This window comes from Cololabis saira, chromosome 12, assembly GCF_033807715.1.
Source record: "Cololabis saira isolate AMF1-May2022 chromosome 12, fColSai1.1, whole genome shotgun sequence".
NCBI classification, from domain to species: Eukaryota; Metazoa; Chordata; class Actinopteri; order Beloniformes; family Belonidae; genus Cololabis; species Cololabis saira.
Genome location: NC_084598.1, coordinates 9,207,888 through 9,235,064, shown reverse-complemented (window position 1 = coordinate 9,235,064; position 27,177 = coordinate 9,207,888). Strand labels below are relative to the sequence as shown.

Sequence of the window (27,177 nt, the reverse complement as noted above, 5' to 3'; positions counted from 1 at the left end):
TTACTCATAAACCAATCAGATTAAAGGGGCGGATACACCTGCTGTTTGAACTGCGATCGCGTCGTTTGCTTAGAAAAGTGATTCAATATTTCGAGTTGGTGGAATAAAGATAAATAAACAAGACAGCAACACGGGATGGAGAGGAGATCACTGCTCTGCTTTTCTTGGGATCTCGGCAAAGAAAACAGCGCAGTCGGAGAAGGTTTGTCGGGCCGTTCAACCAGAGCCGTCAGGAGACTGGAGAGCTCTTAGTCCTGCCGATGCAGCAACTGATGATGAGAAACAGCGGAGATATTTCTGTATTTGCTCCGTTTGGTTTGACGACATGGGATTGTCCCGCTGATTCAGCTCAGAACCAGACAGATGCAGCAGAGAGTTGGCTGTCATCCTTCTACCTGACGGGGACGAGCTGCAGCAGCCAGGTGGGGCGGGCACGGGCATGTCTTCAGGAGATTAATTTACCGAAATATCTGGAGCAAAGTCGGTGTCGGTCGACTGATAACTGAAGAACCTCTGTATCAAGCTCAGATGTTTAATGATCGGTGGACAAAACTCCCCACCAGCACCATCACCATCATCTTCCCATGAGCACGACTCTATCTGCGCCGGGAATGTGTTGATCTGCCACCGCTGTTTTGACACACGTTTGTCTCTGTGTGGTGGCAATGTCACATCATAAATGTGAGGATACAAGCTGCTTGTTTCCGACCTCCGCGTCCGGTCACTTGTGGTCAGCTGGTGTCTGAACTGGACCAGCGCCACTCGCGGCCAGAGCGAAAACTGCAGGTCGCATTATAAACAGCAAGTATATTCGCCCCCGTCACTTGACGTGTCGACAGGCTCGTTCTCCTGAAAGACACCTGTAATAAATAAATATCTCCGCTGTTTCTCATTATCAGTTGCTGCATCGGCAGGACTTGGAGCTCTCCAGTCTCCCAACGGCTCTGGTTGAACGGCCAGACAAACCATCTCCGATCGCACTGTTTTCTTTACCGAGATCACAAGAAAAGCAGAGCAGTGATCTCCTCTCCTACGGAAGAGTATTAGGGCCAGGCAGGAGAAAAATAAAAATAATATTTTAGAGGAGGAAGATTTTTTTTTCATTATGGACTTCGAGAAAAAAGTCGAAATGTCGAGAAAAAAATCGAAATGTCGAGATTAATGTTAAAGCACAATTTCGAGAAAAAAGTGGAAATGTCGAGAAAAAAGTCGAAATGTCGAGAAAAAAGTCGAAATGTCGAGACTTTATACACGAAATTTCGACTTTACTTTTGAAATTGTATTTCAACATTAATCTCAACATTTCCACTTTTTTCTCGAAGTGCCCAATAAAAAAAAATCTTCCCCTCTCAAATATTTTTTCTCCTGCCTGGCCCTAATACTTTTCCATGCCATCCTGTGTTGCTGTCTTGTTTATTTATCTATTGAATAATTCATTCTATTGAATCACTTTTCAAGCTGGGCATACACTGCAATATTTTAAATTGTTTGATTCAGCCCCATCTCAAACTGCACAACTAGATCGCTGAGTTCGAAAGTTCCCACGATTTATGGTCTCACACTGTACGTCCCGATGCTCTGGTGCGACCCGTCGGCTCACACTATACGTTCATAATCCTCACGTCTTCTGTTACTGGAACTGCAACGTCAAAAAGAAGTGGAAGAGGAGGAACCCGGAAGTGGGAGACACCGAAGATGCTCAGCAAAAAAAAAACGCGCTGCCTTAAGCCGGAATTATGGTTCTGCGTTAAATCGACGGCGTAGCCTACGGTGTTGGTGTAACGCGGAACCATAAATCAGCCTTTAGAAATTTGTGCCAATCTGTGTGGCGATAAATGAAAAAAGATTAGACAACGTTGTGATTGGACAAGGAATTGGCTGGGCAGACGTGGGAAATGCTGTCTTTTTTTTCTGCTAGTAAAACATGATTTGTAATGTGAATTTGCAACACTTTAAACTACAAATAATAGTTTTTGACGTGACATCAAAGATTGCGCACGGTCTCTGCGAAAGGATGAGGCCAATCGGGTCGTAGCTGCTTCAACTGTGCGATACCTTCATGAGGAGCGACCAGGATTTCAAACAAGTTTGATTTTCTTGCGAGCACACGATTTGTGATCGGGAGCTCGTCGTGAGGTGTTACTCTCTCGTCGTTACTCGCTCGTCGTTACTCTCGTCTCCGATCCAAAAAATAGTTGCAAGAGTGGAAAATTGGTTCAAAACGAGACGACAATCGCACAGTGTCTGTCCGGCTTAAGCGAACGACGCGAACGCAGTTCAAACAGGAGGTGTATCCGCTCCTTTACTCTGATTGGTTTACGAGTAAATCGTCCCCCATGTGGGATGCGCTCTTATGATTGGCTGAAACAAAGGAAGACATCTGATTGGTTGCAGATCCTTCCATGTTAAAAAAAATGTATTTGTGGATGGAGTCACGTCAGGGGAGTCTCAAAAGTCACACGCAAATCCAGCGCAGTTCACAGACAGAAAACCCATTTGTAAATAAGGTTATATTTGTATGTGCATCAAAAATACATTTGTGCATCTTGTCCTACGCACGTGTGAATTGTTCTGTGCATTTACGAAACATGCATTTGTGAAGCGGTGTGTGCATTTGCGAATTATGAGACTGTTCTAGTTCATACACAAGGGCATGTTTAAAATATAATTTAGGAAAATAGATGAATAAAAATGATTGCAGCTCTGCTCACACAGTGAGAAATCGGTAACTGTTTCTGTGTTTGCATACTTCCTGTTTCTTTAATTAAACAAAAATAAAAACATTTCTATCAGCCCTTGGCATCAATGATACAGCGTAGAGTTCAACTGGTACAAAAGTTTTTTATTCCATCGTCGGGCACCGTGAAAGTAAAAACACATGCCACTATTTAAATGCCACATACCTCGCTTCGCCAAGGGTGCAAACTTTCCTCATAACGTAGTGAGTAGAAACAGAAACACTGACTAACCAGCATTAGGCTTCTCTGCTCTCCCTGCTTGCTCTCTGTGTGGCAACCCAGGTAAAAGTGGCAATCACAGGTGTGGGGCAATTAGCCCTCCTTATACACACTTTACAGTATGTGGTAAAGCCTGGAACATGGATCTCCATAACAACCAGCTCAGCTGGCCACTAAACTACTTCTTATAACCTTACAATGATGATTCTTCATTGTTTGTCTGTAAGGAGTTATTCTCTTAAGTAGTTTATTACTAATATGAGTCCATATCAGTATAAATTTGAAAGAGCAAATGATTAATAATGTTATTTTTCCTCTTGTGGAACAAGTTTTGCAGCAGCTACATTAAATGTTGACGTTGCAGCTTCTCAGAAAACATTTGTTTAATTACCGTATTTTCTGGACTATAAGCCGCACCTGTATATAAGCCGCATCCGCTCTATTTTTAAAAAAATAATAAAAAAAAGATATACAAGCCGCATCCGCTCTATTTTTAAAAAAAAAGATATGCAGGCCGCAGATATTTATGTTGTTAAATTAGATATTTACTACATGTAGAGAAGAATTTTGAACTGTAAATGATGTACATGTTTGTACCTAAATAGATCCTTTCCTAACAGTGTCTTTTTAACACGGCAGCAACTTTGCTGATTAAAACGGGACAGAACCAAGAGAAAATAACCAGTATTTATTTATCTATTTGTTTGAAATCTGCTTCTACCTACTTCTATCTGCTAAAGAAGAAGTAGCGTATTCTTCTTTGCATTTATTTTGTCTGAGTTTTGATTCTAATTCCGGGTTAGCGCTCCCCCTAGCGGTGGAAGAAAAATCCACAGATTAGCTGCACCTTTGTATAACCCGCATGGTTCAAAACCTATGAAAAAAGTAGCGGCTTATAGTCCAGAAAATACGGTAAACATCCAGTTTTAAAACAGCACAATGATTCATAAGCAGTTGTGTAACTGACAATAAGCTGGTAATCATGTGAGTCAAGATGGTTGCGCACTGATGATTAAAATAACAAATAAAAGCTTAGTGATGAAAATAATGTATAAGTTACAACAAAATATTGAAATCATTTAAAAATGTTTTTACATTTTTCATACAAAAAGGAGTGTAATAAATTTTAAGTATTTTTCAAGTTATTGTTTTTTTATGAATGAGATGTGTTTTTGACATTTCTTTATTAATGTTTCAGAGCAAAGTTCAGAGAGTCACACAACAGGACTAACAGGACTGAACAAAAAATACTTTTACAATGATGTATGTATGTATTTAATTTTTTATTTATTTACTTATTTTTTCAAACAAACTCACCTAAAGACAGTAAAACTCTAGGATGGTGTGTTTACTTTTCTGCAGACACTGACGGTCAAACACGAGTCTGAAACAGAGGTTTAAACATCTGGAGAATCCCTCAGACACACTTGTACATGTTCAGAGTTTGATAGTTATACGTTGATAGTTATAAGTTGTACGCTTGGATCTGACAGCTGCAGGAAAACAACTGGAATGGATTGATTATATCAGTGATGCACAGTGTTATTATCTACTACTCTCATTCAGTCCAGAGCTGGTTCACCATCTCCAGAAACAACAACTGACAACAACTGCTGTTTATTCATGTCCTTGAGTGACTGCAGCTGAGTGAGCCACTGCACAAAAACCTGATTCTTTCTTAAATGTAAACAGGATGCAATATGTTTATAGGAAAAAAGAAAACAAATAAACAAAAGAAAAGAAAACTGCATGATAGAGGCATGATGACACTTTTTAGAACAACAAAGACTGCAACAAAAAAATAAAAACATACAAACTTGTTATAACAAAATAGAATCCGTGGGAATGCTATGACAAGTTGGAGTCCCATGTGAACCACATATAAGATATTATACTACGTGATTAAAGATGGTTCCTAGTTTGACTCCAGCCCCGGCAGGTCTTTCTGTGTGCAGTTTGCATGTTCTCACTGTGCTTGCGTGGGTTCTCTCCGGTTACTCCGGCTTCCTCCCACAGTCCAAAAACATGCATAGTAGGTTAACTGATGATTCTTAATTGCCCGTAGGTGTGAGTGTGAGTGTGTCTGGTTGTCTGTCTGTATGTGGCCCTGCGATGGACTGGTGACCTGTCCAGGATAAACCCCTGCCTCCTGCCTGTGATGAGCTGAGTTAGGCTCCAGCAGACCCCTGTGACCCTGTACAGGATAAAGCAGGTATAGAAAATGAATGGATGGATGGATGATTAAAGATGTACAGAGGTACTGAAAGCTCACAGAAACATTGAAGAATATTGTTGAATAAAAACCAGCTCAACGCTTTATTTGACAATGTTTTGTAGATTCACCTTTTACCCATAGAGGGCAGCAAAGTCTTGTTTTTGTCGTGACAGAGTGACGTCACATTTACAGTGGATCATGAAAACATGAAAGCTCAACAAATTAGTCATTATTTCTGGCTAATTATTCTGAAGAGTTTGTCGTTTCGTAAATTACAAAATATTGCCTGATTTGTTTTCTATCAAATTTTTCAAAAGGTTATCCTCTCAGTACAGTTATGGTATTTGGAAACAATAAAAACAATCAAGCACAGGTACAGATTGAGCAAACATTGAAAAAGTACATGAAACAATATTTCTTGGGGTAATTATAGATGACAGGATTTGCTGGAAATCTCATATTAAACACATCCACAACTAAGTATCTAGAGGCATCTCAGTTCTGGCCAGAGCAAAGCAATTCCTGGATAATAAATCACTCCGCATTCTGTTCTGTTCCCTGGTTTTGCCTTATTTAAGTTACTGTTTAGAGGTTTGGGGAAATAAACGTTCACTGCAACCACTATTCATACTGCAGAAAAGAGCCATAAGGATAATTCATAATGCTGGTTTTCGTGAAAACACCAATTCATTATTCTGCAATTCTAAAATAATCACATTTTTTGACATAGTGGAATTCCAAACTGCACAATTAATGTATAAAGCTAGGAACAACTTACTGTATTACCATCTCACTTACAGGAAATGTTTTATGAAAGAGGTATAATTTAAGGGGTTCTCTAAATTTTAGGACTCGTAGAACACGAACAACAATGAAAAGATTTTCTATATCGGTCAGTGGAATTAAACTATGGAACAGAATGGATTCAGAATTAAAACAATGTCCAAACATTAACCAGTTTAAAAACAAATATAAAAACATGATTTTCACAAGGTACAAAGAGGAAGGCCTGCATATAAACACTATTGGGTGAAGGGGTAGATTTGTTTGTATTTATGTACAGAAATGGGCAGCTAATTATATGTGTATGTATGCATGTGCATATATAGGTATATATATATATATATATATATATATATATATATATATATATATATATATATATATATATATATGGGTGTAGGTATGTATGGGTGTATGTGTATGTATATGTATATATGTGTGTATGTGTGTGAATACGTGTGTAAGTAGATATATATAGATATAGAGAAGATGGAGTTAATATAGATATAGTATGGTGTAAATGAGTATATTTATATAAATATTTATATGGGCATGTGTGTAGATAGATAGAATATATAGAAATACTCAATTATGTGTATGCATAGGTAAGTGTGTGAGTACAGTGTGTGAGTATAATTATAGTATAGTATAGTTAGTTATTATAAATAAGTGTTAATAAATGATTAGTGAATGGGGGTAAGATTAAATAAGTTTGCACTTCTTCCTACTCCTTTTTGCACATGTAAATAAGATATTAAGTGTTAAAGTATGAAATTCTTTGTTTTGTTTTCTTATCTTCTCTTTAATTGTTTTCTTTTACATGTACAAAATAAAAATCAAATCAAATCAAATCAAATGTATTAATACAATATTACAATGTCTTTGATAATAATTTCTGCCAAAATCTTTGTCTTTTTTAAATAATAGTTAATTGTTAAAATAATCAAGATGGGAAAAAGAAGTCTGACCTGGGTCACACACTAAATGCAATAAAGTTCACATGTATTAGTTAAAATCTTTACATAATAATGCCCTACAATCTCTATTTAGAGCATTTCATAAATGTATTTAAAAATACAATTTTAGAAAAAACACCACAAAAAATGGTAAATTAAGAAGGATTTTTATATCATATATATCATCTCCATTAATTTCATAACTGAATCATCAACCAGATATAAATAAAAACTTTCACAGTGATTTAAACTAAATAAGTAATAATTCTCCTCATCCTGGTGATACTGCTCTTCTCTGATCCAGATTTAAAATATCCTGAAAATCCAACAAACTAACCCGTAAAATTCTGCAACTGTAACACTTGAAAGAAAATTCTGACAAACCACCAGAGGTTTTATCCCATTATATACACAGTGATGCTTTCTTGAAGGTTTATCATTATTATTATGTGTGAACAATAACAACTACTACAATAATAATAATGTTAGTAACATATGGCAGATGAAGAAGAAATAATTAATACTATTACCAAATTAAATGTTCAATTCATTTGTAATAAATATTCATCCCATGTGCTAATTTCCTGAGAGACAACCGATTGAAATCATGTTTTTCTTACCTGAAGGCGGTATAGATCCAGCGTGCAATAGTGCATTTGGTTTTTGTACTGGAGTTTTTCATGGTGATGGAATGGGGGGCACAATGATACACACCCATACAAAAACCTCACAACAACAAACTGACTCTCCCCCATTGTTATGTTGGAAAAAGTAAAGTTTGAAATAAATCAAAGGATATATACAGTATATAATTTTATGTATGTATTTATATATATTCAATTTAAAAAAAAAGATTACATTTTAAAAAGCTGTCATTGGGATACAACGCTACATAAAAGCTCAAGTGCAGAATTAAAGTCAGGGTGCTGGGTGGAGTTTTTGTATCAGGATGTATCACAGTGTACAATAACTACCACAGTGATAAATCCTGTGACAAAAACCTCTTGCAACTGTAAATGTATAAAACTAAATAAAAGTATGACCACTTGATTATCTATTACAGTCTTTGTTCAACCTGTTGGTTTCCTTATCTAGGTTATAATTAATATTGGTGTTTTGATTGGGTTTTCATTAACTGTACTAATTTCAAATTAGTTTAATTTTAGTCTTGAAGTGTCTTGAGATGACATTTGTTGATTTGATGATATAAAAATAAAGCTGAACTGAACTAAGTATTAGCCTACTAATGAGTTAATATAGCAGCCATTTATTTGATAAGAAATAAAATTAATAATTTATAAAACATAATTTATTGTAAACAATCAAAAATGAGTTGTGAGTTTCTTGACAGTGGATTTGACGGATATGCTGTTGGAGCAGTTTTTTTTAAAATTCAAGTGACAAAAGGATGACTGATGGGGCGTCAAGCAACATAAAGCATTTATTATACAAAGAAAACAAATGTTTTATCACACACAAACTCTTATATGTTGCTATTTTGAGATGTGTTGCAGTTTAATTTTGACCGTTTAAACTTTTATTAAAACAACTTTCTTAAAGCAGTGTCCTTAATATAAACCCCTCAACATAATATTTCACATCTCACATCAAAAAAGGATTTATTTTTTTAAAGCAATGACTGAGAATAATAATAATATAAATATTGACTAAAATACAAAAAAAGAAAAGAATATGTGTGTAAAGTGAAATGTTCCTGATGGAGTCTGAGTACAAAAACACTGACAGTTTGGTGAGATGTTCAGACGAAGGTTTTTGTAGGAGGGTTTATCACAGTGTACTATAGCGGGTACCACAGTGATATATGGTAATACAAAAACCTGTTCTGCAACTGGAAATCAGCCTCACTGTGGTAAAAGAAAAAGAGATCACTGAAAGGTTTTAGAGGTTTAAAAAGGTTGTTTTAGACAAAGAAGAAAGACAAGATTTTGAATAAAGCAAACATGCAAAATTAAATGCCAAAAATTGTTTTGTGAAAAAAGACGATACAAAAACCTGTCCTCAACTAAAGTGAAGGACAAAGAACAAATGAAAGAGAAGTCCACTGTTACTTTTAAAAATCTGGGAAACACATGTCATGATAATTATTACTGCAAAACCTATCTATCCTAATCTAAAAGTGTTAAAGGACCAATGTTACGCTAGAACAAGAAGAAGTATATTATATGTGTTGTTAAACACTGAAGTTTTAGTAAGAGGCTGAACCACTAGCAGCCACAGTGACACGTCCTGTTACAAAAATAACACCAACTGATAATAACTGCAGACCTACATCTTCACATCGTAAAATTAACATAAGGTAAAAAAAGATGTACATTTACAAAAAGTATTATTTAAAAAATGTACAAAATTGTTCCACTATACTTTTCTTCTTTATTTGTTTCTTTTTTTTTAATTCATGTTGAAAATAGCACAAAGGATTAAAAATAGAAATAGCATTTACTTCATAATTTCATCAGGAACTGAAATTGATGATATTTTACAGATATAAACAAAACCTTCAACCTTATTGGAGAGAAAGCTTTGCCGGAGACCTGTGGACTCGTAGACGACATGTGACAAGGTTTTTGTAATGACATGTGTCACTGTGTGGGGTGGGAGCCACGGTGATAAATGTCATTACAAAAACCTGTCCTGAACTCGGATGAAGCATAAAACCAACATACCTCAAGAAAAACATCCCATCATTTCAAGAAATCACATGGATTTGGTATACAGTATATTATATATTATATTTGCCTTAATATTGGAGGGCATGTAACACTATTTTTCTTCTTTTTCACAAAAAGTAAGGCAATCACAAAATGTGGTTTAGTAGAATTTGATGACATGTGAGTACTACCTCAGTTTTGTACTTCTTAAAATGTGAAATAAAATTACAATAACAGCAAGTATGTCATGTTCAGTACCCAGTGTGAAGTTTATATGAGGTACTGAACTACAGTAGAAATGACAATAGTGGATTGTCATTTATACTGTAATACATTAAAGACAAAACATCATTGTCTCAGTGAATAAAAGCAGTGTAAGATGACGACGACGACGCCAGTGAAAAACAAATCACTGTCTCCAACAAAACTCTGTGATGTAAAGAGAAGTGTCTTTAAAAAAATCTTCACGGCCCTCAGGCGCCAAGAGGTTTGTGGTACTAACTTTATTAATCAGTTAAGTAGCCATCTATGAGAAGTGATATCATTCATCCTAACAAAGTCAATAAAACTACTGAGACTACTGAGTAAGACATGGATATTTTACATATTTACCAACTGATCTGACCAATGATAAGATGAGAGGTCAGAGGTGAGAAATGACCTGATGACAGTGATGGTGGCTGAATTAGGCCACGTTTACACATAGCCGGGTATTTACAAAAACTGATATTTCCCCCTCTACGTTTTGAAAAATACCATCATTTACACGAACCCGCATAAATACGTTGTTAAGGTGCTATGAGCAGCCAAACCTACAGGGGGCAGTGTAACGAGAAGCATAAAGTAATGCTAGCCAATCGGATTCCTGGAAAAAAACCGTCAACAAATGACACGAGTAACTTCCAGTTACTTCCAAGATGAACGAGAGTCTTTTGTTTGGAGTGACAGAGAAGTGGAGGTACTTTTAAGTGTGACTTTAGAATATAAAACAAGTACAATACAAGGAAATATTGACGGTGGCAAAACAAATTGTAAACGCAGGTCGCACACATGATGCTGGTGTCGTTTCTGTCGCATAATGTGACGTTCTGAAGCCTAAATGGCCGTTTCTCTCTGTTTATAAGCAAACGTGAAGACGGAGTTTTTGCAAATCTCCACTTTGGCTGGAGTTTTCAGAAATGATAGTTTTTGGTGACTTTGAGCTTCGTTTTCGTGTAAACGAACAGGCAAAACGCATGAAAACACCACTGTTTTTGCTACGTGCAAACGGGGCCTCAGTCTCATGCAGTGACTGTGAGCTTCATTATGATTCTTAGCAGCATTTTAGCACAAACAGACAGTCAGCTGACCCTGGAGGCTACAATAAACTCTGAGCTCTAATCTTCCACCAACTTTTCAGTGACCTACTTTTTTTTCTCTTTTTTAACTGCGTCATAAATAAAACTGATATTTTTGTCACAACACTGTTGATTTTATGTTTATTTATAAGCAAAAGTACTTTTACCTGCGTAGCATTTCTGTCTGCTGCACGTGACAGTGATTTTGTGTTTATGAAAGTATGTTTTAAATGTGAGTCACTCACAAACGAGAAAGACAGTTTCAAAAAGTAAAAGTTTGGACATGAAAAAGTCTGTACAGCCTGTGCACATATTTGAACTTGTGGTTATCAACTACTGGCTAATATTTATGTAACATACAGGAAACAATCTTCACCACAGCAGGTGCTTCCGCATCCAGAGGACAAACTGGAACTTTAGACTGAAAACTAAACTCATGAACATACTGACAATGACAGCAGCTCTCACCAAAGCAGGCCTGAGGTGAACTTGTAAGTTGTGAACATGGAAGTTATTGTTATCCATTCAGTATTTACCATATTTTATCAACATGTGACAAAAAATATAAGCACATTTTCCTAAAAGTGTGTAAACTGTAATAATTTGCATGGATCTCCACTCACACCCCTCACAAAAAAAAAGAAACTGATGAGAGACTCAACATCCTAGACACTCACACACCTACAGTACATAAATATCACATGATTCAAATTCACTGACTTAAACCATTTCACAGCACTAAAAAGGGTTGTTCCCTCTGATGGTTTAACACGTGAGATCATCAAATAATTGTTCTTTTGAGGTATTATCCTCAAAAGTATTCCTGATCATGTGCATTCCTTTGCTGCACTGTGATTCAAATACAGCGGCCAAGTAGACATGATGGATTTTACATCGCAGAGGTCCACGAGATCTCCTGCCTTACTTTACTGTATTACAGAGGTCTCCAATTCCGGTTCTTGAGGTCAGCTGTCCTGCATGTTTTAGATGTTTCCCTGGTTTTAACACACCCTGATACAAATGACTGTCGTTAATAGACCTTGATAAAGTGCTAATGATGACTTAATTGGAATCAGGTGTGTTGGAGCTGGGAAGTATCTAAAACATGCAGGACAGCGGGCCTCAAGGAACCGGACTTGAAGATCCCTCCTTTAGTAGAAATACTAGTGCATGTGTTTGTTTGTTGACAGTTTTACGTGTCACTATATTCCTAAAACAATTATGCAAAATATGCTAAGAACATGTTGAAGGGTAGTTATAGTAGCCACTACAGCATTCATTGATGTTTTCCTTTTCTATACAGCAGGGCTCCTCAGCTCCTGTGCTCAAGGACTTCTGTCCTGCAGGTCTTACATGCTTCCCAACTCTAACACACCTGATTCAAATGAAACATGCAGGACAGCGGCCCTCGAGGACCGAGAGTTAAAGAGCCGGAGCTGGAGTCCTGCTACACAGTTGGAGGTGCAGCTTCGAAGCTTACTGACACCGGAAAACTTCACCAGATATAATAAGTATGGATTAAGCCAGAACACCTTCAGGTATTTATGATGTAGTTCTACATTTCTAACCATTACAAAAATATTGTTGGAATGAATAAACCTAAGCTCATCATGGTTAACAAAAAATCAAGGACCTTCGCCTTCCCGTAGGCCCGGTGCCATGTGGTCTGGGTAGCAGTCGTGGCGGGGTGCCTCGACGACCCAATCCCTGGACCAAAACCCTCGCAGTGGGGACATGGAATATCACCTTGCTGGTGGGGAAGGAGCCGGAGCTTGTGTGTGAGGTTGAGAGATAGCGGCGGCTAAAGATAGTCGGGCTCACCTCCACACATAGCTTGGGCTCTGGAACCCAGCTCCTTGAAAGGGGCTGGACCCTCCAATACTCTGGAGTTGCTTCAGGGTGAGAGGCGGCGAGCTGGTGTGGGCTTGTTTATAGCCCCTCAGCTCAGTCGCCATGTGTTGGAGTTTACCCCGGTGAACGAGAGGGACGCTTCGGGTCGGGAAAAGGTCTCTCACTGTTGTTTGTGCCTACGGTCCGAACAGCAGTGCGGAGTACCCGGCCTTCTTGGGGTCCCTGTGAGGGGTACTGGATGGTGCTCCAACTGGGGACTCCATTGTTCTACTGGGGGACTTCAAAGCTCACGAGGGCAATGACAGTGATACCTGGAGAGGCGTGATTTGGAGGAACGGCCTCCCCGATCTGAACCCGAGCTGTGTTTTGTTGTTGGACTTCTGTGCTAGTCACAGTTTGTCCATCATGAACACCATGTTCAGGCATAAGGGTGGCACCAGGACACCCGAGGCCGGAGGTCAATGATCGACTTTGTTGTCGTTTCATCTGACCTTCGGCCGCATGTCTTCGACACTCAAAGAGAGGGGCTGAGCTGTCAACTCATCACCACCTGGTAGTGAGTTGGATGCGCTAGCGGAGGAGGACGTTGGACAGACCGGGCAGACACAATGGATTGTGAGGGTCTGTTGGGAACGTGTGGCTGAGCCCTCTGTCAGGGACGTCTTCACCTCTCACCTCCGAGTGAACCACTCTCGGATCCCAGGGGAGGCGGGGGACATTGAGTCCGAGTGGACCATGTTCTCTGCCTCCATTGTCGACGCGGCGGCTCGAAGTTGTGGTCGCAAGGTGCCTGTCGTGGTGGCAATCCTAGTACCCGGTGGTGGACACCGGAAGTAAAGGATGCCGTCAGACTGAAGAAGGAGTCCTACCGGGCTATGTTGGCCTGTGGGACTCCTGACGCAGTAGATAGGTACCGGCAGGACAAGCAAACCGCAACTCGGGCAGTCCTGGAGGCAAAAACTCGGGTCTGGGAGGAGTTCGGGGAGGCCATGGAGGGAGACTTTCGTATATGGTGCGTGTGGGGAGTTGTTGACCTCGACTGGGGACATCGTTGAACGGTAGAAGGAATACTTCGAGGATCTCCTCAACCAGACTGAGAGGGTGAGGACTCGGGGACGTGCTCATCCATCACCCAAGCCGAGGTCACTGAGGTAGTTCATAAGCTCCTCGGTGGCACTGGGGGTGGATGAGATTCGCCCCCAGTACCTCAAGTCTCTGGATGTCGTAGGGCTGTCTTGGTTGACACGCCTCTACGGCATTGCATGGAGGAAGGGGACGGTGCCGCTGTGGTGGGAAACCGGGGTGGTGGTCCCTCTTTTTAAAAAGGGGGACTGGAGAGTGTGTTCCAACTATAGGGGGATCACACTTCTCAGCCTCCCCGAGAAAGTCTACGCCAGGTTACTGGAGAGGAGAATACGGCCGATAGTTGAACGTCCGATTTAGGAGGAACAATGCGGTTTTCGTCCCAGCCGTGGAACACTGGACCAGCTCTACACCCTCCGCAGGGTGCTCGAGGGTTCATTCCTTGTTGGTCGGCCTTCCTGCTGCTCAGTTAAACCTCTGCAGATGATCCAGATGCAGCAGCATGTCTGGTCTTCAACCAACCCAAGAGAGCTCATGTCACTCCGCTGCTAATCTCTCTGCACTGGCTTCCAGTTGCAACGCGCATCAAATTGAAAGCTCTGCTTTTGACTTACCAAGCAATTACCACAACGGCTCCTGCCTGCCTTCACTCCTTCATCCAGAGATACACTCCCTCTACCTTCACTCCTTCATCCAGAGCTACACTCCCTCTACAACCGGCTCTTGTTTCACTGGCAGGATTCTTACTTTACTTTATTTGGAGTTGAAGGAACCAAAGGAACCATCAGATCTAAGTCTTGAGTAGCGAGTGATTTCAAAAATCAGAAAAATAGCTGGATTTAACTTTTCAATACAAAACTCAACAACTCTTCCAACCAGATGTGGATTTAGTCACCAGCTAAATGTGATGCAACTGTCTTTTTGTATTTCACATCATACAGTGTCTCTTTCTGTTGTTCTGTTCAGGTCCATTAGGATGAAAATAAAAACGGTGAAAATCACATCTCTGGACAATAAACAGACCTAATGAACCAAAACATTAAAAAGCCACTTGTAGGTTTTTGCAGTTTGGTTGAGTGAAATCTTCATGACAGATCAGATGGCTATATTAAAAATGTATAATTTATTCATTTCAGAGTGTGAACATTAAGATATATTATCATCAATACATTAAAATGGTGTATGTGATGTGTGAAATGTTGGACATGGAGCTGACAATAAGGTCTGACAAAGAGGAAGTTTATGCTGACTGTTGGCAAACAGATGTAACTTTATTTAATTCAAACCACAGGAAACAAATATCTCAAGGGAGAATCCCCAAAAACTGTAGAGAAGGAATGGCCTCATAAGTAACCCTGAAGGCCTTTTTTTCTTTTATTAAAACCAAGTATTTGTACATGAAGTCAACTGACATACATAAATGTGTACTACGGCTCCTTTGACTACTGGGGGAAAGGAACACAAGTCACAGTAACTTCTGGTAAGTAAAAACCTGATATACATGTAGTTGAAACAATTCAATACTTTTCTATGATTTATAATCATATTTACATCAGTTTCATTAATTACACAACTAGAATCTAAACTATATGAACTCTCCAGACACTTTTTGGGCATGTTCTGGTATTTCCTGTAAAGTCAGATCATTTAGTGAATTAAAACAAGTGTGTGAGACGTTTTTGTACTATAGTACTATAGAAACGTGTCACTGTGACTACTACTTTGACTACTGGGGAAAAGGAACGGTGGTCACTGTCACAACAGGTAAGAAACAGAGCTTCTTGTTTTTGGTCCAGAATTTTACACTGTTTAATTTAGACTTTAGATGCATCAATGACATCTCAAAAAAGAATTTTTAGTGTATTAAATATCCTCATATATAACATTGTGACTGTGCTTTTGACAACTCAAGAAAATGAACAGTGGTAACCGTCACAGCAGGTCGCGACAGCTCTTTATTTCAATTTAATAATATGAAGGTAATAAATATCACATTGTAATGTTGAGTGTAGAACATTTAGACCTCAGTGGCATCAACAGAGTCTTTGGGAAGTTTTTGTATGATGGATATGTTGAGATGCAACACTGTGACAACGCTTTTGACTACTGGGGGAAAGGCACAACGGTTACAGTCACTTCAGGTAAGTCAAACTATTTTTTTTTTCCTTTAATGTGTAGATTTTGCCTTAAAAACAGCAATTTATCTGTTTTGGGGAAATACAGTTGATGCCATTCAGGTCGTTAATTTCTGAAAACTGTACGACAAATCTGTTATTGTAATGTCTAAACGTTGTTTATGAAAAGCTTGTCAATTTAATAATCTGATTATCTAATTCTAAGATGCAATGGAAATATACGGGATATTATATTTTATAGATTACATACTATCATAAAAGATTGAGATGGAAACTATTAATCTGTGATCAAGTTTTAGTTTCGTGTAGTTCATGGTTTGTTTTACTGTGACGAAGCTTTTGACTACTGGGGAAAAGGCACCGTGGTCACCGTCACCTCGGGTAGGAAATCATTATTTCTAATTTAAAAAATAAACTTGAAATCTATGATTTTTTGTTTTCACATTGCCACAACTATCGGTCAGCGACCATCAGATTTTTGTCACTTGACAAAAATGTGTACAAATAGCAATAACAACCTGATATCATTGAATTCAGTTGGATTATAATTCTGTTCTTAATTAATCTTAAATGAAAGACTTTTAAAAGCTAACTACATAAAGGAAACAAGAGGACCTAATGGTAGAGAGTTTTTGTTTGGAGTGTGAATAGACTATTTCTACTGTGATAACTGGGCTTTCGACTACTGGGGAAAAGGCACGATGGTAACAGTGTCATACGGTAAGATTTATACTATTTAAAGTTAACAGTTGGATTGTTTGATACTTTTAAATGTCCCTTTTATGTTAAAGTGTAGGTTATTATCTTATAAGGTCTCAAAGTGAAATGTTCTTACAGCGTTTCTACTGACAAAATCCAATTTTCTCAAATGCAACATTGTTTAAAACATTAAAATCTACATGCTTTGGCCAATTTCAATGAATTTCATGAGAAAGTGAGATTCATCTTTAATTTTTAATGAGTTTTGTGTTCACTGTTAGTGGAACAGACTTTTTATACTCAGAGTTAAGTAGATTCATCACTGTGTTACGCTGCTTTTGACTACTGGGGAAAAGGTACAATGGTGACTGTTTCATCAGGTAAGATATCGTTTCATCTGATAACACAAATGCAGAACATTTGTAGTATAATTATCCCAGTAACTCAGTTGATGGATAGTTATTTATTAATATTTTTAAAATATGACAAATTACTGTTCAAATGGTGCTCTGAAGAGGAATTCCACTTTTAGTTAAACGGTTAAAAAAAGTTTTAAAGACTATTGAGGGAGGTTAATGTTAATATGACTAACGGACTGACTAAATCAAATGGGAAATCAGCAATTTTCATTCACAGAGGGACTTTGAAACCTTCAACATTCCTCAGTTTTTGGTTCATGCTGGTCTTTATTACATCATTGCATCAAAGCAGTAACTTCACCTCAGTTATTTGAGAAAAATTATGAGTATATAACATTATTTGAATTTGTTTTAATTTTCATTTTACATGTGTTTCTCCTGTTTCAGCAACTCCCACAAAACCGACGGTCTTTCCTTTGATGCCATGTGGCTCTGGAGGAGGACAGAAAGTCACCCTCGGCTGTCTTGCCACCGATTTCACGCCGTCCTCAGTGACCTTCTCATGGAACCAGGCCGGCACGTCTTTGACAGACTTCATCCAGTACCCTTCAGTACAGAAAAACAGCGCTTATATTGGAATAAGTCAAGTCCAAGTGAGCAGACAGGACTGGGACGCAAGAAAACCTTTCCAATGTGTTGCAACTCATGCTGCAGGGAACGTCCAAGGGACTGTTGTACAGCCAAGTAAGTCTTTTGCTAAGTCATTAATCATTGCTTTTTAGTATTTAATTTCAATTTAAAAGTACAAATTCACATTTTTGTACATAACTACTCAAAAATTAATTTTCTTAAATATTATTATTTTATTTTTTTTAATAATTGTGTTATAAAATCCCTCTTAACAGCTACAGTACTGTAGTAACTAGTAACTGTACTTATGGGAATTAAATTTAGGCATTTTGCAGTATAAACATACAGCTGGTATATATATATATATATATATATATATATATATATATATATATATATATATATATATATATATATATATATATATATATATATATATACATGCGTGTGTGTATAACAATTTTGATAATTTTTTTGATTAACTGTTTCTTAATTGAAAAATGTAATGAATAGTTTTATAGCCAACAAAAGAAGCAATGAGCTGCATGAAGTCACATTTATTCCTTATAAAAATAAGTAAACAGTGACTAATTACTAAAATCACTACTAATAATCAATAAGTATAATAAAACCTCCATATCTACAGTGCAGTTCCCACTAGGACATCGATTTTGTGGGTTTTGTGAGAACTATTGTTTGAGTCAGAGTTTACTGCACTTTTGCAAATTAAGTGAAATGAACATCACAGAGAGAAATAATTGGATTAAATTTTGGGGGAAAAGTTCCACCAAACCGCAATTTAAAAAAAGAGGGTTTAAATGGGGCAGATGTGTAATTTTATTATGTTCATATTTAGTCTCGTCCTTTTTCCATCTTCACTAATGTACCGAATGTCTTATTCACCTGTCCTGACTGCAGTGGTGTGGTCCGTTTCTTTCCATCTATCTGAATAATTGTCCTTCTTTCTGTCTCTATTTTCACTCTATAATTAACATCATTAACATTCACTTCAAAACTGTGTTTGCTTGCCATTCGATGTATATGCAGAAGTGAGTGTTAAAGCTCGGCTCTATGTGATATAAAAATGAATATACAGGACTGTCTCAGAAAATTAGAATATTGTGATAAAGTCCTTTTATTTTCTGTAATGCAAAAATGTCATACATTCTGGATTCATTACAAGTAATTTGAAATATTCTAAGCCTTTTATTATTTTAATATTGCTGATCATGGCTTACAGTTTAAGAAAACTCAAATATCCTATCTCAAAAAAATTGAATATTCTGGGAATCTTAAGCTGTAAACCATAATCAGCAATATTAAAATAATAAAAGGCTTGCAATATTTCAGTTGATTTGTAATGAATCCAGAATGTATGACATTTTTGTTTTTTTAATTGCATTACAGAAAATAAAGAACTTTATCACAATATTCTAATTTTCTGAGACAGTCCTGTATAGTTTCCTCTGGATTAGTATGAACACTTTGTTAAGAAGAGAAACAAGTTTTCCTTTAAAGGGCATCATCGTGATGTGGTTATATTTATTCAAGTTAGATAAGATTTATTAACTTGATTATATTGTCTTAACCAATAATAATCTGGTAAATCTTGATTAAATGATGATGGCAGCATTTTCCTAGGCTTCTGCATATATATAAATATATTATTGCTTGCTTCTGCAAACATATATTTGTGTGTGTGTTTGTTTTTCAGACGTGGTTTATAAGTTACCAACTCTTACAACGGGTTCCTTCATTGATCATGACAAAGATGAGGCTTCCTTCTTCTGCTTTGCCAAAGATTTTTCACCCAAAAAATATGAGATCAGTTGGAGGAAAGACGGCAGCGAAGTCTCCAGCAAAATAGACGAGATCAGTTCATTGTCTGGGGAAAGAAAGGACACAAACGGAACGATGCTGTACAGTGCAGCAAGTTTGCTCATAGTGAAACCCAGTGAGTTGAGTGAAGGTGTGACATTTACATGCGTGTTTGAGGGGAAATGGGGAAAAACTGGTTCAGAAAGGACAGCAAATGAGACCTACAAGGATTCAAGCAGTCGCGGCCCCGGTGGTGAGTACAAAGTTCATTTTTCTGTAAAAAAAAAAAAAAGAAGCTTAAGATTATAATATTTTTGTAAAGACTTCTGTTCAACAGCTTTTTATTTATTTTCCCTCAGATGCAGGATGTCCTAAAGCAGATGTGGATGTAAACATCATCGCCCCCAAAGCTGAAGACTTATTTGTAAAACAAAAGGGACAGCTTACATGTCAAATCAAGGTCAAAAAGGGAACTGTGGAAAAGATTTGGTGGGAGGATGAACGTGATGTACTGGCCGGTACCTCAAAGGATGTAACAACAACAACAAAAAGCTTTGAGCACGTTCTTGACATCACATATGATGAATGGCACGAGGGAGTTACGCGCTTCTGCGTTGTTGAACACAAGGACTGGATTGACCCGCTGAAGACCCGCTATCAGAGAAGTAACGGTGAGAACATTTGGATCCTTTTTCAACAAAACAATAACAGCAACAAAAAACTAAAAGTAATTTAGGATTTGAATGATTTTTTCACGCCATGATGGGAGTTATTTAGATACTTTATTAGCTTTTTTTCTTGTAGCACCAGTCTGTTCTGGGTTTCCTGGTATTTGTATCCATCACACAGTCTAATTGTTGTCTTGTGGTTTCAGGAGGAGCTGCTCAGCGTCCTTCAGTGTTTATGTTGCCTCCAGTAGAACACACTAGAAAAGACGTGGTGACCCTGACTTGCTACGTGAAAGACTTCTTCCCTCAGAACATTTTCGTGTCTTGGTTTGTTGATGACGAGGAAGCAGACTCCAAATACAAGTTCAGTACCACAAACGCTGTAGAAAACACCGGATCTTACTCCGCTTACAGCCAGTTAACCCTCAGCCTGGATCAGTGGAGACAGACTGATGTGGTGTACAGCTGTGTTGTTTACCACGAATCCATCGCTAACTCAACTAAATCCATCGTCAGATCCATTGGATACAGAACATCTGATAAAACCAACCTGGTCAACCTGGACATAAGCATCCCTGACAAGTGCAAGGCGTAGTAGATGTCGTTGTGTGTCGCTGTGTCCTCTTTTCTTTTTTTGGTTCAGTGTCTGTTGCTTGTGATATTGTGTTTATTGACAATGTGTTTGTGTGTTTTGATGCATATTGAAAATAAATAAAAAAAAGTTCTGTTCATATTTGTTGCTTGCACTTCATGTCTTTACTTAACTAATATTTGGAGCTAAATGTGGATTTGAAGTGTGCGGTCACAGTCCAGTCCAAGTCAAACATATTTGGAGTAAATATAAGTTTTACACAACTGTAGGGTTCTGATATAAAAGTTTTTAACGTTTTACTCACAAGAATACCACCTCTGCACTAACTTAAGGCAGCAATATAATTAAATAAATCTAGTTTTCTCATTGTTATTTGCAGAAAGAGTGCTAACACAGCTTGTGTGACTTGTCTTTGTGTGTCTGTGTTTCTCTACTCGCTCTTGCACTCCAAACAAGACAAATTATTATTATCATCATAATTTCATCTTGGGTTCTGTGTTTCTCAGTCACTCACAAACCAAGTCGTAGCAACCAGACTAATGATGGATTTTCTCTGAGCAAGTCAGGATCATTACAGGACCAAGTTAATGACTATAAAGAATATAAGTGTCATCAAAGAAAGACGGTCCAAACTGTTAACGTTCATAGGACACTTGCAGACGACAGACTGACTGATTTAATTACAGATATTCACCTGTGAGGTCCAAGAACACAGTGACCTCCTGTAGGAACCTCAAAGAAATGTTGACCACTGTGTCCACAAATGTGGATTTTAATGGATATAATCCTCATTATTATTGATTACTGTGCAGCCACAGCAGAGCTCCTGACTGAAAGCAGCTGCCACTGGAACGAGGCCATGGAGGCCGAGCAAGATAACATGGCAAAGACCGCCGTCACCTTCATCCTCCTCTTCCTCATCACTTTGGTGTTCACTGTTGGAACCACTGCTCTCAAGGTAATCATCTAGATTTTAATGCAGGGACAGATTTCGGACTGATTTAAACAAGAAAAAAATGAAAATGTAACTAAAAAGTGTCACAAAGGAAATCTTTCACTTCATTTGAGCGTGGAAATACTCAGATAGATGTTAAAAAACTGAACTGCATTTAAAAGAATATCATCTTAAAATACTAGAAGTACGTGTTTAAAACTAGTTATATTACAACAGCTTATCAGTTATTGTTGTATATTTTTGTAACTAAATAAAATGTGGTACAACCTGCATCAGAAATATAGTTGAGTAAAAATATTAAAGAGCACAAAATAAATATGTTAATGACATAGATCTGATCATATTACACTACCTGAGTTAATTAAGTTAGTTTAGGATACTTCTTATCACTCGGCATACCATAATAAGACATAAGAAAAAACAATAAATTAAGACATCATTAAATAAATTTAGCAAACCTTCTCAGTAAAAATGAGACAATATTCAATGTTTGATGAAATGTTGGTGCAACTAAAGCTGCTTTTACAAACTAAAACCAAAACTAATTTCAATACTGACATTTTTACATCTTACATGTTAATAAAAGTCAAAAGTAATTTCAGCAGCAACATTTCAGCCTTCAGTGATTCATGTACAGGAAAAAGAAACATTAAAAGCCCTTCAATAAATGTAATGAAAATCATAAAAAGGGACTTTTTGTTTAAAATAGGGTAACACAGGAATAAAACGTCTTAAGGACTTTTAAGATAAGATAAGATAAGATAATCCTTTAATAGTCCCACAGAGGGGAAATTTGCAGTTCACAGCAGCAAAGGGGGATAGTGCAAAAAACAAGAGGCATTAATAGAAATAGTGATAACAAATACAGTAATAATAACACACTATAGACAGTAAACTGGTATGTACAATAATAATAATAAGAAGAAAAAGAAATAATAAGAAATAATAGTATGTACAAAAATAACAGATGGATATTTACATAATTGCACGTTGCAGAGAGTGATATTGCACATTATTTTCCAGTAAGTACATTTATTGTCAGGTTGTGTGTGGTCTACTGGGAGCAGTGCTGGTTGTGTAGTCTCACAGCTGCAAATTATTCTAGTTAACTCTTGACTAAAGTCCAACTGGATTAATGTGAAACTTTATTTCATGCGTCTGGACGATTGCAGGAGAAATAAATATTTTCTGCAGGTGTTACTTGAAGGTTAATGAAGTTATCAGATACATAACTGCCGAAAGGTACAACACAAAGGAGCTGAAAGGTTTTTTTATTTTCTATGATGAGATTTAATTGTAGTTTGAGAAGAAACGATGTTGTACCTGCGATGTACAAACTCTGATCAAGTGCTCAATTCTGACTCTTCAGCAGCGACACACAGACTTTGATTTTTGTCATGGACATTTATCAGTCTCTTTTTTCTTTTTATCTCATTTCAGATCAAATGAAATACGAGAACACAGAAAGAACTTAAAACATTTTTTTTTGTCTTTTTCAAAACTTTTCTTATATTTTCATTCAGTCATGTAAGTAATCACAAATGTTATTTCTCTTTCAGTGTAATTCCAAAAGTTTTTATTCTTTTTTAAATAAATGTTTGAGTGAAGATACCAATTCATGTATTCTCCCATTTTTTAATCTCTTACATGACTTTGAAACTGTTCATATTTGTTATAGTTTTAAATAATACATAAAACTCATCAGGCCGTTTAACAGTTTGTATCTTATGTTTCATGATACTTTGTTCATCCTACCACATCTGGAATCAACGGACCATGTTCACCTGGGTGTGTTAATCAGGAGATCTCACAGTTGGTTACTTTTTCGCTCTATAATTACTAGACTTGTAATTAAAACCTTTGGCAAAGTCATGAGAAGAAGTCCATCTGATGGTTTATGTAAACAAACGTGAGATATTTAAATGTGCTCTCTGTTTCTTTTACTGGCATAACCGCACCTCACACCTGCTGTCTGCAATGCTCTGCTGCTCTTTGTGTGCTTTCACTTCTGTATTTGGTTCCTTTTTGGACCTGGGTGTTACACAAAGCTTCCTCTCTGTACAACCTGATCACTCTTGTCAAGCTCAACATCTGTGCAACGGACTTTCAGATCCATTTCTGCACGTCTACAAAACCAAACTCTGTAAAACCACAACTCTGCCATCTACCCAAAAACAAACACACTACACTTAGAATTAAGACTCATGTCAACTGGTTACCAACCAGAATCTGAAGGTACGTATGAATGAAATCAAATCTGGTTGTGTTTTTCAAACAGTCAAAGCAGGAAACGTGTAAAAACCTGTCATCTCTTTTCTGTCACAGAGCTGCGGGTCATCGCTCCAAACATCACCTTGTATCCGGTCTGGGAAGGTGAATTCGGGGTCTCACAAATCAGACTCATCTGCACCCTAAGCGGCTATTTTCCTAAAGAACTGAGTGTGGAGTGGCAACAGAACAACCGGCGTCTGTCACACATTAAACCCAAGGAAAGGAATCTGGAGTGTGTGGAAGGAGAAGAGAAAACTTACAGTCTGACCACTGAGATGGAGCCGGACATGTCAGAGTGGGCTAAAGGCTCAGACTTTACCTGCAAGTCCATTCACAAAGACAGTGAATATTCAAAGACAACAAGCATTTGTCAGAGTAAGTTTGGGAAATTAAATGTTCACAGCAAATATTAGATTACACATAATGTCCAAAACATTTTTTTTTTTAATGACAGATTTTGTACTGATTGAATAAGTTGGATTACTATGTGAGGACTGATCCATGTTTCCTGCAGTCCATGGAAGTGGCCCTCCTTCCATCCATGTGGAGATTCCCACCTTCAAGACAGTCATGACAAATACTGATGTGACTGCTAAATGTTCCATCAGCAGTGTGTTTGATGCCGACCTGAGCTGGCTGATGGATGAGAAACCTCCATCCAACCACCAAGTGAAGCAAGTCACAAACACATCTGTTTTAATCAGTGAACTGAAGGTCCCATCGAGGACCTGGAAAAACCTGAAGCTGCTAACTTGTAAAGCTCAACATCGCTGCTTCACTGTTAAAAAAACGGTAAAGGTTTCAGGTAAGAAGATCAAAGTTTGCAAACTATCATATTGCAGAGAGTGGAAAGGTCCAAAAATGTTGTTATTATGTGTATATTTTTCAGTTTGGATCGCTTTAATTAATCTGGAAAGAACACATGTGTGAATGGATGCCCGAACTTTTAAATAACACTGTTTGCACATGAAAATGTACATTTTACATGGTGCTGTCATCGTCCAGGTCCTGCAGGTCCAGCTCCACTGGTGGAGATCAGGAGATCTCTCCCAGACCTGCTGAAGGGAGACGTTGCTGTGCTCCAGTGTGACATCACAAAGCCCTCCTCACACGACCTCTACGTCACATTTCAGGCCAAAGGAGCTGATGTTTCTCACAAGCATTATGTTGATCTTCCTGAAGCCTCGGACCTCCATTCAGTCAGTACACGGTTCTCTGTGCCTCCACAAAACTGGACCAGGGACATGAGTTTCACCTGCAAAGTCAACCAAGGTTTCTCCAGCAAACCTTTTGTGTCTAACTCCATCAACAACATTTTTGGTGAGATTGTTTTTTATTATTGTCAGTAACAGATGATTGATAATGGATAATTTGCTAAACGAATCATTTATGTTTTTTTCTTTTTCAATGTTATATTTAGTGGAACCATCAGTGGAACTTCTTGTGGCTCCCAGAGAAGAGTCACAACAACAGAAACTCTTGTGTTCAGGATGGGGCTTCAACCCTCAAATTAAATGGTTTACTGAGTTAAAACCGATATCTTCATCTACTAACAAGACCTCCATGGATACAAATGGACGTGTGACTGTTACCAGTGAAGTGAATGTTCCTCAGAAAGAGTGGGAAACAGGGAAGGACTTCACATGCGAGGTGTCTGACAGTTCTCTGAATAAAACCGTCAGAAGGAACATCAGCTTCTGCTCAGGTAAACTGTGACGTAACCAGTACTGGAGTTGAGGGGGGATGAGGGGGGATGGCATCCCCCCTGAAATAAAAACGGTCCAAATCATCCCCCCTGTAAAACTGCCATCCCCCCTTTCCATCCCTTATGTCATTTCATCAATGAATGTGGTTTTACTGCTATTTCAACATTTAGAGTCATCACCAGAAAAATAACACCGGAAAAATAACTTATTTGACAATTTTCACCTGTTTCAAGTAAATTTTCACTTGAAATAAGTAGGAAAATCTGCCAGTGGAACAAGATTTATCTTCTTATTACAAGCAAAAAAATCTTGTTCCACTGGCAGATTTTTCTACTTATTTCAAGTGAAAATCTACTTGAAACAGGTGAAAATTGTTGTTTTTTCCAGTGATCAGTCTTGTTTTAAGTCTAATGAGATTTTTTTTACTAAAATGAGACATTTTAACTAGAAATAAGACAAATATTCTTGTTAAGATTGTGAGTTTTTGCAGTGATCCATTTTACTTATCCTGTGAAGGACAGAGTCATATTGATAAGTTCAGAAAAGGGTTTTTTATTGTTGTGTTTTGATGTATTTGATGTAAACCCAGTGGATTTTTAAAGCTTACAGAAGGCTGCATTTAACTGCTGCTATGTCATTCCTGCAGTATTTCTGCAGCTGTTTTGGTCACTGCTGTTATTTGTAATATATTATATTATTTGTAATCAGCACAAATTATCTGTCCCCATGTGATAAAATCCACCATCCCCCCTGATCTTTTTTTTACAACTCGAGTACTGGACGTAACTCATACACATGTAACCTTTTATCAGGAATAAACACAATTATACTCTTTTAAATCATATTTTACAGACTTTTCTCATAATTGTGAGTTGAGAGGTTTTGTAGTTTTAAGCGTCTACCCTGATTCTCTTGTTTCAGTGACTCCATCATGGTCTCAGGTGGTTGGTGTTTATGTTCAGGCTCCACCACTGGAGCAGCTTCACAACAAGGGACCGGTGAACGTTACCTGTCTTCTGGTTGGTCCTCGGCTCAGTCATTTCTCTGTCACCTGGAAAGTCGGTGGTGACAAATATTCCTCCCCCGATGTCCATACGGAGCAACCTGTGGCTCACAGAAATGGGACTGAGACTTTGCGCAGCTTCCTCCAAGTTTCAGCGAAGGATTGGCTCGCGGATAAACCAGTATCTTGTGAGGGGAAACACCGATGTTCCAACCAGGGCTACGAGGAGCACATCAGCAAAAGTGCAGGTATCATCATTTCATTTTCATTTCATATTTATTTATTTCGAGCAATAAACATAACATAAGTTACCTGCGTGCAACATAAAATTAAACAAATACCTTTTATCAGGTTTATCAGGTGCAGGTTCAAAATACAAATTAAATCGTCAACACTCGAAAGGGAGTGGGAAGAAGAAAACTTATTTAATCCCACCCCTGTTTCTCATTAACAACTTGACAGATTTTTTTTTTAAGGCTTCCTCCTGTCT

The 27,177-nt window shown here is 37.7% G+C and overlaps 1 protein-coding gene and 1 pseudogene across 1 annotated transcript in view; both read left to right on the top strand.

Annotated features, from left to right (window-relative positions):
* Positions 1-20,815, top strand: part of LOC133456801 (immunoglobulin gamma-1 heavy chain-like) — a 44,492-nt gene extending 23,677 nt beyond the window's left edge. The window contains exons 4-8 of the mRNA XM_061735389.1: positions 15,936-15,992; positions 17,492-17,788; positions 19,389-19,745; positions 19,852-20,163; positions 20,367-20,815. Of these exons, the coding sequence (XP_061591373.1) occupies positions 15,936-15,992; positions 17,492-17,788; positions 19,389-19,745; positions 19,852-20,163; positions 20,367-20,755 (1,412 nt within the window). The 3' untranslated portion in view covers positions 20,756-20,815. The remainder of the gene's footprint in view (positions 1-15,935; positions 15,993-17,491; positions 17,789-19,388; positions 19,746-19,851; positions 20,164-20,366) is intronic.
* The window catches only part of LOC133456203 (uncharacterized), a 119,973-nt pseudogene that overhangs the window by 90,944 nt on the left and 1,852 nt on the right, over positions 1-27,177 (top strand).